The sequence below is a fragment of the Myotis lucifugus genome, unplaced genomic scaffold, assembly GCF_000147115.1.
Source record: "Myotis lucifugus unplaced genomic scaffold, Myoluc2.0 scaffold_46, whole genome shotgun sequence".
In the NCBI taxonomy this organism is placed as follows: domain Eukaryota; kingdom Metazoa; phylum Chordata; class Mammalia; order Chiroptera; family Vespertilionidae; genus Myotis; species Myotis lucifugus.
The window spans coordinates 7467928-7482081 of NW_005871094.1; the positions used below are offsets into that span (position 1 = coordinate 7467928).

A 14154-nucleotide genomic window follows, 5' to 3' on the forward strand; every position below is an offset into this window, starting at 1 on the left:
GTTGAGTTCTCTATCCAGGGCCTTGATTGGAGAGATGGTTAAGGCATGTATTTGTAAAAAGTACAGTGCTTCTTTCTTATTTGCCTTGCAGGGCCTAGTCAGCTAAATCTTATGTTGTTTCTAATTCAGTAAATATTCAAGGACACAATATAGGTTTGTTTTTCTCTATTAAGAGGTTCTGGTCCTGAATTACATTCTATTCTATTTGCTCTTAAACCTATTTTGGTGTCTTTTGCAACCTTCAGTGACAGCCTGAAGATTATTAAAAATCACTAATATTTTAACTGACACGTGTTGGTGTGAAAAAAGGTAAGAGTATCAGTAATTACCTTAGTGTCCCTGGGAAACATAAAGCATAAATGAGATAAGATTTTATTTGGCTTTTATTTATCCACATCTCAAGCCATCTGCATGAGTGTAATTTTTTAGTGTATATAAAGGACTTACTATCAGCAGGGAGTGCTCTTGCTCAAATTCATAATATTATTTACATTTTAAACATCTTTTATTTCTGGATTATGTTCTGCCACTTTGGAGGCATTCTCACTCTGCTTAAATAACTTCAGCTAGCATTGGGGAGTGGGGAAAAAAGATAAGATAAAGGAAAAAATAAATCCATGGAGTTGTGGAAAGTACTTAGTTAACTTTATTTTCCTTTATCTGTTCCTGCAGCTTGTGTTCTTTTTGTTTGTTTGTTTGTTTGTTTATGTGATATATCACGTTTATTGATTAGCGAATATTGTACCAGCCTTGCATCCCTGGAATAAACCCCCCTTGGTCATGGTGTATGATCTTGTTAAAATATTGCTGGATCTGATTTGCTAATATTTTGTTGAGAGTTTTAGCATCTGTGTTCATCAGGGATATTGGCCTGTAATTATGTTTCTTCAGCTTGTATTCTTCTTGTTCCTTTAGTTAGTGAACAGGCCTACTCATGCTTAACTGTTCTTAAAGTTTCTAGTATCCAGCTATAAGAAATCTTTTGGAGAATAACAATTAATAAAAAGTAGTCTGCAAGAAATATTCATTCATTTACTTAGCCATTCAGCAGTATTTATTGAGTGCCCACTATGTGCCAGGCACTGTTCTAGGTGCTGCAGATATAGGAATAAATAAAACAGATTCTTTAAATGAAGACATGCATCCATAGTAAATGCCTGCCTCTCTAGTTTGAAGAGCCTTATTTGGTAGCAGAATGTGTCTTTAGACACTGGCATTCAAAAGATTAAGGAGCAGTGTGCTTCTTCTGAAACAGTTATATCTTCCATTTCTTTCTCTCCCCCCGCCCCCCCCCCCCGCCTTTTTTAGGATTTAAAAACCTTTCATCTCAGGTGTTAAGTACTTTTATCCAAATGATTAATTATTTAGAAATTATTTAGCAATGATTTGTATCATTGCAGCCTGTTTCTTGGCCAAAACCCAATCTCTGAAATCAGTAACTCTGAGTGCTTGCTTTCTGTACTCAGGGAGAACAATCCAACGCTTGTGGAGGTCCTAGAAGGAGTTGTCCGTCTCCCAGAGACTGTACATACAGCTGTGCGATACACCAGCATTGAATTGGTTGGAGAGATGAGCGAAGTGGTTGATCGAAATCCTCATTTCCTTGGTATGTGTGAATTCTCCCCTCAGCTGCTGCTGCATCTGATTTTTCTGATATTCTTCCTTTCTCTTGTGTTTGCTCTTGTTTTATTGCTTTCTCATATTGCTAGGTAGAATGTTTCTAGGCACTGAATGTAAATATTTTATGAGTTATTGCTTAGTTGATTTGCTTTATAGAAATTCACCTTTATAATCCATTTTCTTGGAACACTTATATTTTGTAAAAAATGGAACATGATGAATTAATTCTTCCAGAAGTGCTAAAGATCCATCTGCATGTTTTAAGGCCCTTTATAACTATAAAGAAGCGAGTATAAAAGTGTCAGTTTTAGATAACTATCATTGTTCTTATTAATGTCGGCTATTTTTACAAAGTGATTTACCTGTGAGTATAATGGTAGCTCTCTGAGCTTTACATTCTTTCTTATATTCTTAACTAGAGGCCTGGTGCACAGATTCGTGCACCGGTGGGGTCTCTCGGCCTGGCCTGTGGGGACCGGGCTGAAACCAGCTCTCTGACATCTCCCAAGGGGTCCCAGATTGTGAGAGGGCACAGGCCAGGCTGAGGGACCCCACTGGTGCACATATAAGATCTTTGGTTAATCTCTTCCTGCCCTCTTCCTTTCCCCACTCCCTCTGCGATTCATCAGTCTGTTCCATGTTTCCATGCCTGTGGTTTCCGCTCCTGCATTGAGCGTCTACCCCTTGGTGGTCAGTGCACATCATAGCTACTAGTTCACCAGTTGGCCAGTTGCTTAGGCTTCTATATATATAGATACTTGGATGGTCATATCCACCAGTGGTTTTCAAACTGTGCTCTGTGAAGCACTAGCAACAAGAAGCAATTAATTGTCCATGAGGAAAGAGATGGGAAGATGACTAAGACTCAGGGCTTCCAGACACTGTGTCAGTGAGATCAGCTCCATTTTTATGTTTTATATATTGGGGTTTGAACACATTTCATTTTTAAAAATGGTTCTTTTGCTTTAAAAAGAAAGAGAATGTAAACATCTATTATAGTAAACAAGACATTTTCCTTGAGTTTTAAATATGTAAACTTCACTGTATGGCTTTTTTCCTTAGACCCTGTATTGGGCTATTTGATGAAAGGCCTGTGTGAAAAGCCTCTGGCTTCTGCTGCAGCCAAAGCCATTCATAACATTTGTTCTGTCTGCCGGGACCACATGGCTCAGCACTTTAATGGACTCCTGGAGATTGCCCGTTCCCTCGATTCCTTCATGTTGTCTCCAGAAGCTGCTGTGGGCTTGTTGAAAGGTATTTACTTACAATATTAACTAGGAGCAGTTTCCTCTAAGCCACTTCTGGGGGTTATCGTTCATAGTCATATCCTAGCTTTTCAGTGCCAGTTTACTTAGTGATGGGGGAAGGGTGTTTATTATGTGTACATACATATGTCTACAAAAGGCCAAGAAGGGTCCTGGTCCCTTAATGTTCTTTAACCATTACTGATCAGCTTACACTGAGTGATTGCCTATCTGGAGGCAAACAGCCAGAGTGATGATGAAGCTCAGAGTAATAGAACTAGAGATATTATTGCTAGGGAAGAAAAGACTTAGAAGAGACTTTAAACATGATGGCTGTTTTTAAATATGAAAGATTGTTATGAAAGCACGAACATTTATTCTATGAGTGATCAACTGTTGACAGTTTATTGACTCTTAGAAAGAAAATGCTTTCTAACTAAACTTTCTGAAAACAAATGACTGTGAGGTAGTGAAATCCTTACAACTGGTAGTTGAGAAGGTATGGGAGTATATCAAATACAAAATTGGGTAATAGGAACTGTACAGCATTTTTTAAGCCAATGTGAGCGGCAAACAGCCTGGCAATATTGGATGACCTTATGTGTGAGCTAGCTCTGTCCTTTCACCTCTATGACTAGGTTCCTTACCAGCCAATATACCTGTGTTGTTTTAAGGACAGATTTTGTAGCATGAGTTTTTGTTGTTTCCCTTTATAGGCATAGATAATAAGATATTAAATCAGAGTCATATATTCTTCATAACTACTACTGTGGTTATTGTTGCCATCTTGTCATTTTCTAGAAAGATTTAACCTTTATGCTGAAGTGACATCTGACCTATAATAGAATGTGGTATCCCAGTTTTCAGTGGTATTCTTGTCTAGACATAGAAAACTGTTTTCAGTTACACTCTGTTCTGTAGGAATGAATTAAAAGAAACAATTATATTTAAGTTAGATTTTCACCTAAAATCTGATTTTAAACAAAAGTTTATACATCCATGGCTAATAGCCTGTTAGGAAGAGTCATTCCGTTTTTTATTCGCATTTGAAGATTTATGGATTGACTAGAGGCCCAGTGCACGAATTCATGCACCAGTGGGGTCCCTTGGGATCAGGCCCAAACCGGCTCGTCGACATCCCCTGAGGGGTCCTGGATTGTGAGAGGGTGCAGGCCAGGGTGAGGGACCCCACTGGTGCACAATTGGGGCCAGGGAGGGACACAGGAGGTTGGCCAGGTGGGGAGGGACCGCAGGAGGGCTCCAGGGCGTGTCCAGCCCATCTAGCTCAGTCCCGATTGGCTGGACCCCAGCAGCAAGCTAACCTACTGGTCATAGCATCTGCCCCCTGATGGTCAGTGCACGTCATAGCGAGCAGTTGAGTGGCCTTAGCACATCATTAGCATATTACACTTTGATTAGTTGAACAGACGACTAGATAACCAGACACTTAGCATATTAGGCTTTTATTATATAGGACTAGAGGCCCGGTGCACAAAAATTTGTGCACTCAGGGGGAAAGGGGGGGGCGTCCCTCAGCCCGGCCTGTGCCCTCTCACAGTCTGGGACCCCTCGGGAGATAACGACCTTCTGGCTTAGGCCTGCTCCCAGGTGGCAGAGGGCAGGCCCAATCCCTAGGTGCAGCCCCTGGTCGGGCTCAGAGCAGGGCTGATTGGGGAGTTGGGGCGTCACCCCGTCATGCACAGAGCAGGGCGGATCGGGAGGTTGCGATGCCACCCTCAGTCACGCTCAGGGTAGGGCCGATTGGGGGGTTGGGGCACCGCCCCCTGTCACACTCAAGGCAGGGTCGATGGGGAGGTTGCGGCGCCACCCCCTGTCATGCACAGAGCAGGGCCGATCAGGGGGTTGGGGCGCTGCCCCGTCACTCACAGAGCAGGGCCCATCAGGGGGTTGAGGAGCTCCCCTCTGTCACTCACAGAGTAGGGCCGATAGGGAAGCTGGGGCACCGCCCCCTGTCACACACAGAGCAGGGCGGATCAGGGGGTTGGGGCACCGCACCCTGTCACACACAGAGCCGCAGGGCGATCAGGGGGTTGGGGAGCTTCCCCCTATCAGACACAGAGGAGGGTTGATCAGGGGGTTGGGGCACCTTCCCCTGTCACGAACAGAGCAGGGCGGATAGGGAGGTTGTGGCCCCGCCCCCTGTAACACACAGAGCCGCAGGCTGGTTTGCCCTGAAGGGTGTCCTGGATCAGGGTGGGGGTCCCGCTTGGGTGCCTGGCCAGTCTGGGTGAGGGGCTGATGGCTGTTTGCAGCTGGTCACACCCCCTTCAGGGTGGGGGTCCCCACTGGGGTGCCTGGCCAGTCTGGGTGAGGGGCTGAGGGCTGTTTTCAGGCTGGCGGGTGACTGAAGCTCCCAACCGCTCCTTTTTTTCTTTTTTTTTTAATTCTGGGTCAGCTTTAGCTCTGAGGCTTGGCTCCAGTTCTGAGGCCTCAGCTGCTGAGAGCAGGTATCTGGTTTGTTTGGGTTCTATAATCGAAACACTGTTTCAACTCCAGCTCTGAGATCCCGGCTGGCTGAAAGCAGGTTTCTGGGGTTTTATTTAGCTTCTATATTTGTACCAATGTTTCAAACTGCAAGCTCAGAGGCCGGCAAAGCAGGCGGGGAACATTGGCTTCCTCCGTCACTGAAGCAAGCAAGCCTCATGTTTGCTTCAAGCTGCCTGGCTGCCGGCTGCCATCTTGGCTGGCAGTTAATTTGCATATTGCCCTGATTAGTCAATGGGAAGGGTAGCGGAGGTATGGCTAATTACCATGTTTCTCTTTTATTAGATAGGATTACTGTTTTGTTGAAGGAAATTTTAGAAGATGAGAGATAGTCAAGGAATTTGTCTAACACATCATCCTTTGAGTTTGGGGGGTGATGCTTCCGCAGTTGATGGGCATTGTGAAAAGAGGGAGGCCAAGTCTCCACTTTAACCTAACTACCTCCTTTTTTTTCTTTTCAAATCTATCTTATTAGAGCTCCAAGTTAAGATTTCATTTGGGGAAAAAGTAAGGAAAGGGGCTTTTGCAACTATTTAAAAACAACAAAAGAGGCAGGCTTAACTACTACTATTCTGTTCAAACCACTCATTTTATAGATAAAGAAATTGATGCCCAGCAAGAATGCTTTAACCCTGTTCATAGATTCTGTTATGGTAGAAAAGAATTAAATCTCTCATTTCAGCCCATTCTTGTAAAAAATATATTATGTTTATATTTCTTCAATTTCTCTGATGATAAAAATTGCCTACGGTACTTATCGGAAACAAAGGTTTTCTATGACCTACTAAGTCAGAGTCTCTGGGAAGTTTGAGAGCTATTGTACTGTGCTATATAAAAATAGCTTTGGATCCTACCAGTGTTGCTCAGTGGTTGAGTGTTGACCCAAGAACCAGGAGGTCAGGGTTCGATTCCTGGTCAGGGCACGTTCCTGGGTTGCTGACTTGATCTCCAGTAAGGGGCATGCAGGAGGCAACTGATCAATGATTTTCTCTCATCATTGATGTTCCTCTCTCTCCCTCTTCCTTTCTCTGAAATCAATAAAAAAATATTTTTAAAAAAAACAGCTTTGGTATTGGTTTTGTGGAGGAGATTTTAAGTCTTTAAGGAATTGGAAGGGGAGATAAATTTAAACATTTTTAAACCAATAGGCTGCTATTAAGAAAAACTGACCATCAGTAATAAGCTATTGCAATTTATAAAAACAGTGCTGATCTTTTTGAAAGAATGGGACCAGTCAGGCTTTTCTGTTAACCACATGCTTTAGACCAATGAATAACCTCAATTCAATTTTTATTTTCTTCATCTGTATCTTCCTTTGTCTCTCAGGGACAGCACTTGTTCTAGCCAGATTACCGTTGGAGAAGATTACTGAATGTCTTAGTGAACTATGTTCTGTTCAGGTTATGGCATTGAAAAAGGTGAGTTCGGTTAAGTAAGGGGGTATGAAACAAATTAACATATTTACATGTTAGAAAGGAAAAGTCAAAATTATTTATTTACATGTGATCTTTTATCTATGTAGGAAAGCCAAAAGAATGAACTGAAAAATTTTTTTTTCTTTTTTTTAATGAACTGAAAAGTTTTTAAAATTAATAAGTCTATTGAGTAGCTGCATGCACAGAAGAAGTACTTAAAAATCAATAGATTTTCACTAATGTCAGTAATACCATTTAGAACAGTGGTTCCCAAACTTATTTGGCCTACCGCCCCCTTTCCAGAAAAAATATTACTCAGCCCCTGGAAATTAATTTTTTTTAAATTTTAATAGCAGTTACTCATCGCCCCCAAATGTACCTGTGGCCATCACCGCCCCCCTGGATTGCTGCAGCGCCTACCAGGGGGCGGTAGCACCCACTTTGGAAATCACTGATTTAGAAGATGTAATGGGAAAAATACTATTCAAGTTAGCAATCAAAACCATAACCTACCAAGTTTCCTTGAAGAATATGTAAAGATGGCAGTTCTTCTCAAATTACATGTACTAGTATAGTGCAGTAACAGTGAGCATACTGATAGGATTTTTAGGAGAACATGACAAAATGATTCTGAAGTTCACCCCTAATGATATAATGGTGGAAATTTTAGGAAAGAAGAATAAGGGACAACTTGCCTTATCTCTTAAAATATAAAGCTAAAAATAAAAAAAGAAAGAAAAAAAAACAAAAAAAATATAAAGCTAAAGTGGAATGTGAATATAATATAGATTACATAATACATAATAATCATATATAAACTATATATAATATATAATTTCTATAATGTCTCAATCATAATACAAGTAAATGGAAAAAATTAAATTATGTTTTCCACTCCACAATGATTATATATTAAAATGTTAGTAATATATAGTCTTGGCCAGGATGCAGTGAGATGGAAGAAAGTAATTTGACAATATGAATTAAAAGTTTGCACCATCTGAGTAACTTTACAGAAATAGACAGAGATTGAGACAGAGGTTGATGTGTAAGGCTGTATGTTGCAGTGTTTGCTGTAGGTTTGTATGTGTAATGACTGTTAATGTCTGTCTCTTCAGCTGTTGTCTCAGGAGCCCAGCAATGGTATATCCTCAGATCCCACTGTGTTCTTAGATCGTCTTGCAGTAATATTTAGGTAAGAAGAGAGATTCTAGATGTTTGTCTTGGGTTAAAAGCACAAATGAGACCCTTGTGTATTGAAGTAAGCAAGTGGTTGTTTTGTTTCCCTATAATCTCCTTTGTCAGGATACTTAATTAAGATCATTGCCTGAAGTCTTGGGCAAAGGCAAATTCTAAGAACTTGTTCTTGGTGGACCTTTGTCAAAAGACTCTTTTTAAAAACTGTATGGATGGATGTACTTTATTGAACCAATCCCCTACTGATGGACATTAGGTTGTTTCAACTTAATCTACAAACCTCACACACATCATTGTATATGTGCAAGAGTATCTACAAAGGATATTTCATAAAAATCACAGTTAAAGGATATCTACCTTCATAATTTTGGTGATTTTATGAAAATGCCCACAATAGAACTTGTACCTATCCTGCACTCCCACCCACTATGTTAGATAATTTTACATCAGAGAAATATGATATGAAAGGTAGAAAGCACTATGTAAAATTAGGTTGTTACCCCCTCAGCTATAGTTTCATTATCCCTAAGGAATCAAAGACTTCATGGAGGAAAAAAACTTCATTTCCTTCTGAGCCACTAAGATAAGTGCACCCAAATCAGTTAGAAGCAAAATTCCTAAAATGGAGCTCAGCACCCAGGAGCTGGTGACGTCAGCACTCGCAGAGCAGGGCAAGGAGGACCGAGGCTTCCAACTTGCAGTGACCTTGGGTGATGGCAGGCCTCATTGTGATGCACAGTCATGGGTGCTGAAGTCATGGGTCTCAGGGTTGGTGGGGTCCCACTCGAGAGTCCACCTGAAAGGCCACTGTGGGCAATGGCCTGGGAGAAACTGGGAACCTCTGTGGATTTTCTCCACAGGATAGGGTTCCCGAGTCCCAGGCAGGGAAGACAGGGTCGCATGTCCCTTGGGGAGACTCATAGTCTGCCCTTCCCACCTGACCTTCCCCAGTCTGCTCACTCTGGGTCCATGGGTCATGTGACATGGTCCGGGGAGGGAAAGGGTGTCAAAAGACCCTTTAAAATGTAATTAATTCTGGTCTCTAGATAAGTGATTCTCAAACTTTAGCATGCTTCAGAGTCACCTGTAGGACTTATCAAAACACAGATGGCTGGGTTCCATCCCTGATTGTCTGATTGATTGGGTCTTGGATAGAACCTAAGAATTTACATCCTATATAATAATCCTATATAATAAAAGGGTAATATGCAAATGGACACAATGGCAGAACCACCAGTCGCTATGATGCACACTGACCACCAGGGGGCAGATGCTCAATGCAGGAGCTGCCCCCTGGTGGTCAGTGTGGTCCCAGAAGGGGAGTGCCACTCAGCCAAAAGCTGGGCTAACAGCTGGCGAGTGCAGCAGCGGTCCGCGGCAGCACTAAGGATGTCTGACTGCAGCTTAGGCACGCTCCCTGTAGGGAGTGGGCCTAAGCCGTCAGTCGAACATCCCCCGAGGGCTCCTGGACTGCAAATGGGCACAGGCTGGGCTGAAGGACCCCATCCCTACCCCGCAAGTGCACAAATGTCATGCACCAGGCCGCTAGTATTTAATAAGTTCCCAGGTGCTGCTGCTGCTTGCTATTCCAAGGACCACACATACATACTTTTAGGCGCATTGTGAAACTATGGGTACAAAACAGTAATAAAGCCTCTCTAGTAACCTGGTGAAATTAATCCTTCTTTGAAGTCAAGAGGAGCCTAATGATTAAAAAACTATTTGAGTGACAATGTTCAAAGAGTGATGCTTACTGAGTTTCATAATTTATATGTGAGGCCCATAGGTATAACTGGAATAGTAGAGTAATAGTTGCATAAAAGCCTATATGGAATAAGTTAAAATAGGCATTGTAAGGGCCAGAAGGTTGATAACCACTGTGAATCTAGTGGAAGTCGCTTAAAGGTGGCAATAAATAATAGGATAATTTAAGACTATTTGCTTGTATTTGTTTGAATGCAATAGAGCAGTGGTTCTCAACCTTACTAATGCTGTGACCCTTTAATACAGTTCCTCATGTTGTGGTGACCCCCAATCATAAAATTATTTTCGTTGCTACTTCATAACTGTAATTTTGCTACTGTTATGCATCGTAATGTAAATATCTGATATGCAGGATGTATTTTCATTATTACAAATTGAACATAATTAAAGCATAGTGATTAATCACAAAAACAATATGTAATTATATATGTGTTTTCCGATGGTCTTAGGCAACCCCTGTGAAAGGGTCGTTCGACCCCCAAAGGGGTCGCGACCCACAGGTTGAGAACCGCTGCAATAGAGGAAATGGTTTTGAGTCCTAGAAATAAGTTTGCTATCTGTTTTTTTTGTTGTTGTTCTTGTTGTTTTTGTGAGATGATACTAAGTACACTAACCAGGGACAGGGCTCTGGGTCCTTGGTGAAATTGTTCTTCTTTCACTAATTTGGGCCATTTGTCTTTCTGCAGACACACCAATCCCATTGTGGAAAATGGACAGACTCATCCGTGCCAAAAAGTCATTCAAGAAGTAAGTGTTAACAAATGTCTGTGGTACAAGACTTTCTTCCTTTTTCCTTGCAATGCTGTGGGTAACTAGAGTGAGAAGGTACTTTCTTCTAGGTTCATAGGAAGTTTTAATTTGCTGATACAGATTAAATACCAATGAAAAGAGGAATGGAACCATACAAATAAATAATTTTGATTTTAGATTTTTAAAAAAAAACAGGCTATGGGAAAATTCATTGAAAGGCCAAAGAAGTGGGAGAGATTGTGTGAATCCTAGAGTTGTTAGGAGGCCTGATTAATACTAGCAACATTTTTTTTTTTTTTTGACAAAGCCAATTAAGCCTTCATTGCTTTAGCTTTCCTATTGATAACATACTTCCCTTATGCTTTTTTCACTGAGGTTAATGTGAGGATCAAAGGTATGTTTTGAAAAGTGCTTTAAGGTCTATGGCCATACCACCCTGAATACGCCCAGTCTCATCTGATCTCGGAAGCTAAGCAGGGTTGGGCCTGGATGGGAGAAGTGCTTGTTTTTCAGACTACAGGACAGTGGGTACACCAAATGTTCTTAAGTGTTCAACAGTATCAAATAATGCTATTTCCTTTACTCTAGTCCTTTTGTTTAGGGTCTTCCAACTTCTTGGAACTGCCTTTAAACATTTCTTCTTCTGTAACTTGTACTAATTCTTTCCACCCTAAATTAGGAAGTTCAAAGTTTAGGAAAATGCATATCTTTGTCCTCTAGTAAAGTTAGACATGCTCCCCTTCCTGTTCTGAAGAGTCATTGTGCTTCTCTTAAGAAGCAGTTGTGTTTTAGTGATGAATAGTATGTTGAATCTCCACACATGTATACACACACACACACACACACACACACACACACACACACACACACACTGGTCAAAATCAGGCCATGTGTTTTTCTTATAATGGAAGCTCTTTCCAAATTATTTGAAAGCCAAATATAATGTTACCAACTTGAAAGCATTTTTTTTTTTCAGCTCTTTCTTTCTTGTGCTTTTTCACTTTTGACTCAGATATGGCCAGTTTTATCTGAGACTTTAAATAAGCATCGGGCTGATAATCGGATTGTAGAGCGTTGTTGCAGATGCCTTCGATTTGCTGTTCGCTGTGTAGGCAAAGGATCTGCAGCCCTTCTGCAGCCACTAGTCACACAGGTAAGTTCCCTTCGAGAGGGAAAATGTAAACTGTACAGAGTTTGAAATAGGAGCCTTTGGAACGAAAACTCTGGTGATGAAACACTTTTGTATTAATTAAATATGAAAAAAAATTCTTTGAAAGAGGTTAAGTAGTGCCTGTGGTAGGTATGTTGTCTGTAATCTTATCTGTATAGTGAAGTCTAATTAGCAATACATTCCAGTGTGAAATTAGGAAAAGAGAAGGACTTTAATGTTCAGCTCTTGTATACCAGTGCTAAATATTTTTACATTAATTTCCTTTTTTTAAATGTGGTAAGTCAAACTTTGCTATTTCTTGGCCCAAAGGGATTTTTAACTATATTGAACATAGTTCACATAAGTTTCTTATTTGTCAAGGTATAAATTTGACTCTTAATGACCAAGATTGATATGTTATTAAGATGGTATGACTCACTACATGAAGCTCTCTAAGATTATACCTAGAACTACTCTCTATGAGACATCTATGACTAGCGGCTTAGTTCAGAGATACCTGTGACTAGTGACTTAGTTCACTAAGTAATTTGTGTTGATGTTAACCGCATAGCAGGGCCAGAACTAGGTTGAGGCAAGTGAGGTGCTATGTGCACAAAATTGAGGGAGGCCAGGCCAGTGCCAATCCTGCATTTGTAGGACTCTTAAGCAAGAGTTCTTAAATTTTGCACTCGTGCTGTGAAGAAAACTGCTAGACAACCCACCCAACCTAAAACGACTCTCCTCCACCTGGACAGGGTACAGACAGTGCAGATTTTAAGGCGACAACACTCTCAGGAGCTGACCCTGACAGTGAGTGTCACCTTAAATTCTGCACCCTGGTACTTCACTCTTAAGGAAGCACCCTCAGCTAGGGTCATGCTAGTGCAGTGTCAGTTAACACTTGCATGAACTCACCTCCTTAAATTGTAGATTTGATTAAAGTTTGTACAGGTACATATTTTAATAGAATTTTAATATTAGTGATTTTCTATACTCTATAAGTACAGCAGTATATGTTTGCATTTAGGCTGTGTCCACCTCTGGTTAAGGGTCCCAGTTGGTGTAATACTTTCTAAGTCTAATATAACTTGATTTTAAAGTCCCTTTGCTGTTGGAGGATATCTCATGACTTTGATACTGGTTTTTTTTTATTCCTGTTAATTAAGTATGTGACCAACCAATAGAGTAGGGCAGGACCTTACATAGGAAGTGTGTTCTAAAGTCAGTACATGTGATAGAAATGAAAATTATTCTTAAAAGTCCCATAAACAAGAGGTAAGTAAACTAGAGCTGATGGTCCTGTAGTTTGTAAATGAAGTTTTACTGAGTGATTGCCATGCTTATTCATTTAAGTATTATTTATTGGCCATTTTTGTGCTACAGTGGCAAAGTTGATAGTCAGAAGATTGTATGACTGGCAAAGCCTAAATTATTTACTATCTGGCCTTTTAAGACAATTTGCCAACCCCTGACTTAAATCATTATTCATTAAGTAGAGCATATATTTTTTGAGTACACAGCACTAAACAGATTCATAGTTCTCATCTCATGCTCATTCCATGGTATATGCTGATAAGAGTCAGTTACTCTATCCTTATCCTTCAGCCCCCACTACTTTTATAAAATAGAATTTATATAAGATCAATGCATGGGTGTTGTGGTGGCATTTCCAATAGATGAATGTATAAATAGATGCCTCTTGATTTTTGGAGAATAGTAGGGTAAAAATCCTAAACAAATCATTTAATTTAAATGTGTGTATTATATTGAATTTCTATTCTTTTGAGACAGATACCTTAATTGTAAATACTGTTTTTTACTTAGAAGATGAAATAAAGGAGTTTAGGAGAAACTCAAAATTGAAATAATGCTTTCACAGCCTCCAAGATGAGGGCATCCTATGTAATAAAAGGCAAATATGCAAATCAACCAAACTGCAGAATGACCAGTTGCTATGATGTGCACTGACCACCAGGGGGCAGATGCTCAATGCAGGAGCTGCCCCCTGGTGGTCAGTGCACTCCCACAGGGGGAGTGCCACTCAGCCAAAAGCTAGGCTCACGGCTGGCCAGTGCAGTGGTGGTGGCCAGTGCAGTGGTGGTGGCGGGAGCCTCTCCCGCCTCCGCAGCAGCGATAAGCTGTCAGTTGGATATCCCCCGAGGGCTCCCGGACTGCAAGAGGGTGCAGGCTGGGCTGAGGGACTCCCCTGGGGGCCCCCCCCCCCCCCCCCCCAGTGTACGAATTTCGTGCACCGTGCCTCTACTCTAGTTTGGTATATTTGTCCCTGCTACAGCTCTACTAATTTTTTTAAGTGTTTTTTAATGCATATAGGAGCAACTATTAGATATTAGAAAATTTGAGTATGCTATGCTATGGTTTTATAAACATTATACAAGCTTTGGATAAAATAGTTCTTTAATGTCTTTCAGCTTGAAGTATTATGCAACATGCTTTCCTATGTTGTGTGAAAGAGAAGAGACTAGTCTCTCTGTAAATGTCTTCCTCCAAA

At 40.9% G+C, this 14154-nt stretch overlaps 1 protein-coding gene across 1 annotated transcript in view; it reads left to right on the forward strand.

Annotated features, from left to right (window-relative positions):
* TNPO3 (transportin 3) overlaps positions 1-14154 on the forward strand; it is a 99757-nt gene that overhangs the window by 61606 nt on the left and 23997 nt on the right. Inside the window, exons 9-14 of the mRNA XM_023753546.1 lie at positions 1467-1606; positions 2683-2874; positions 6696-6787; positions 7903-7979; positions 10432-10492; positions 11508-11648. Of these exons, the coding sequence (XP_023609314.1) occupies positions 1467-1606; positions 2683-2874; positions 6696-6787; positions 7903-7979; positions 10432-10492; positions 11508-11648 (703 nt within the window). The remainder of the gene's footprint in view (positions 1-1466; positions 1607-2682; positions 2875-6695; positions 6788-7902; positions 7980-10431; positions 10493-11507; positions 11649-14154) is intronic.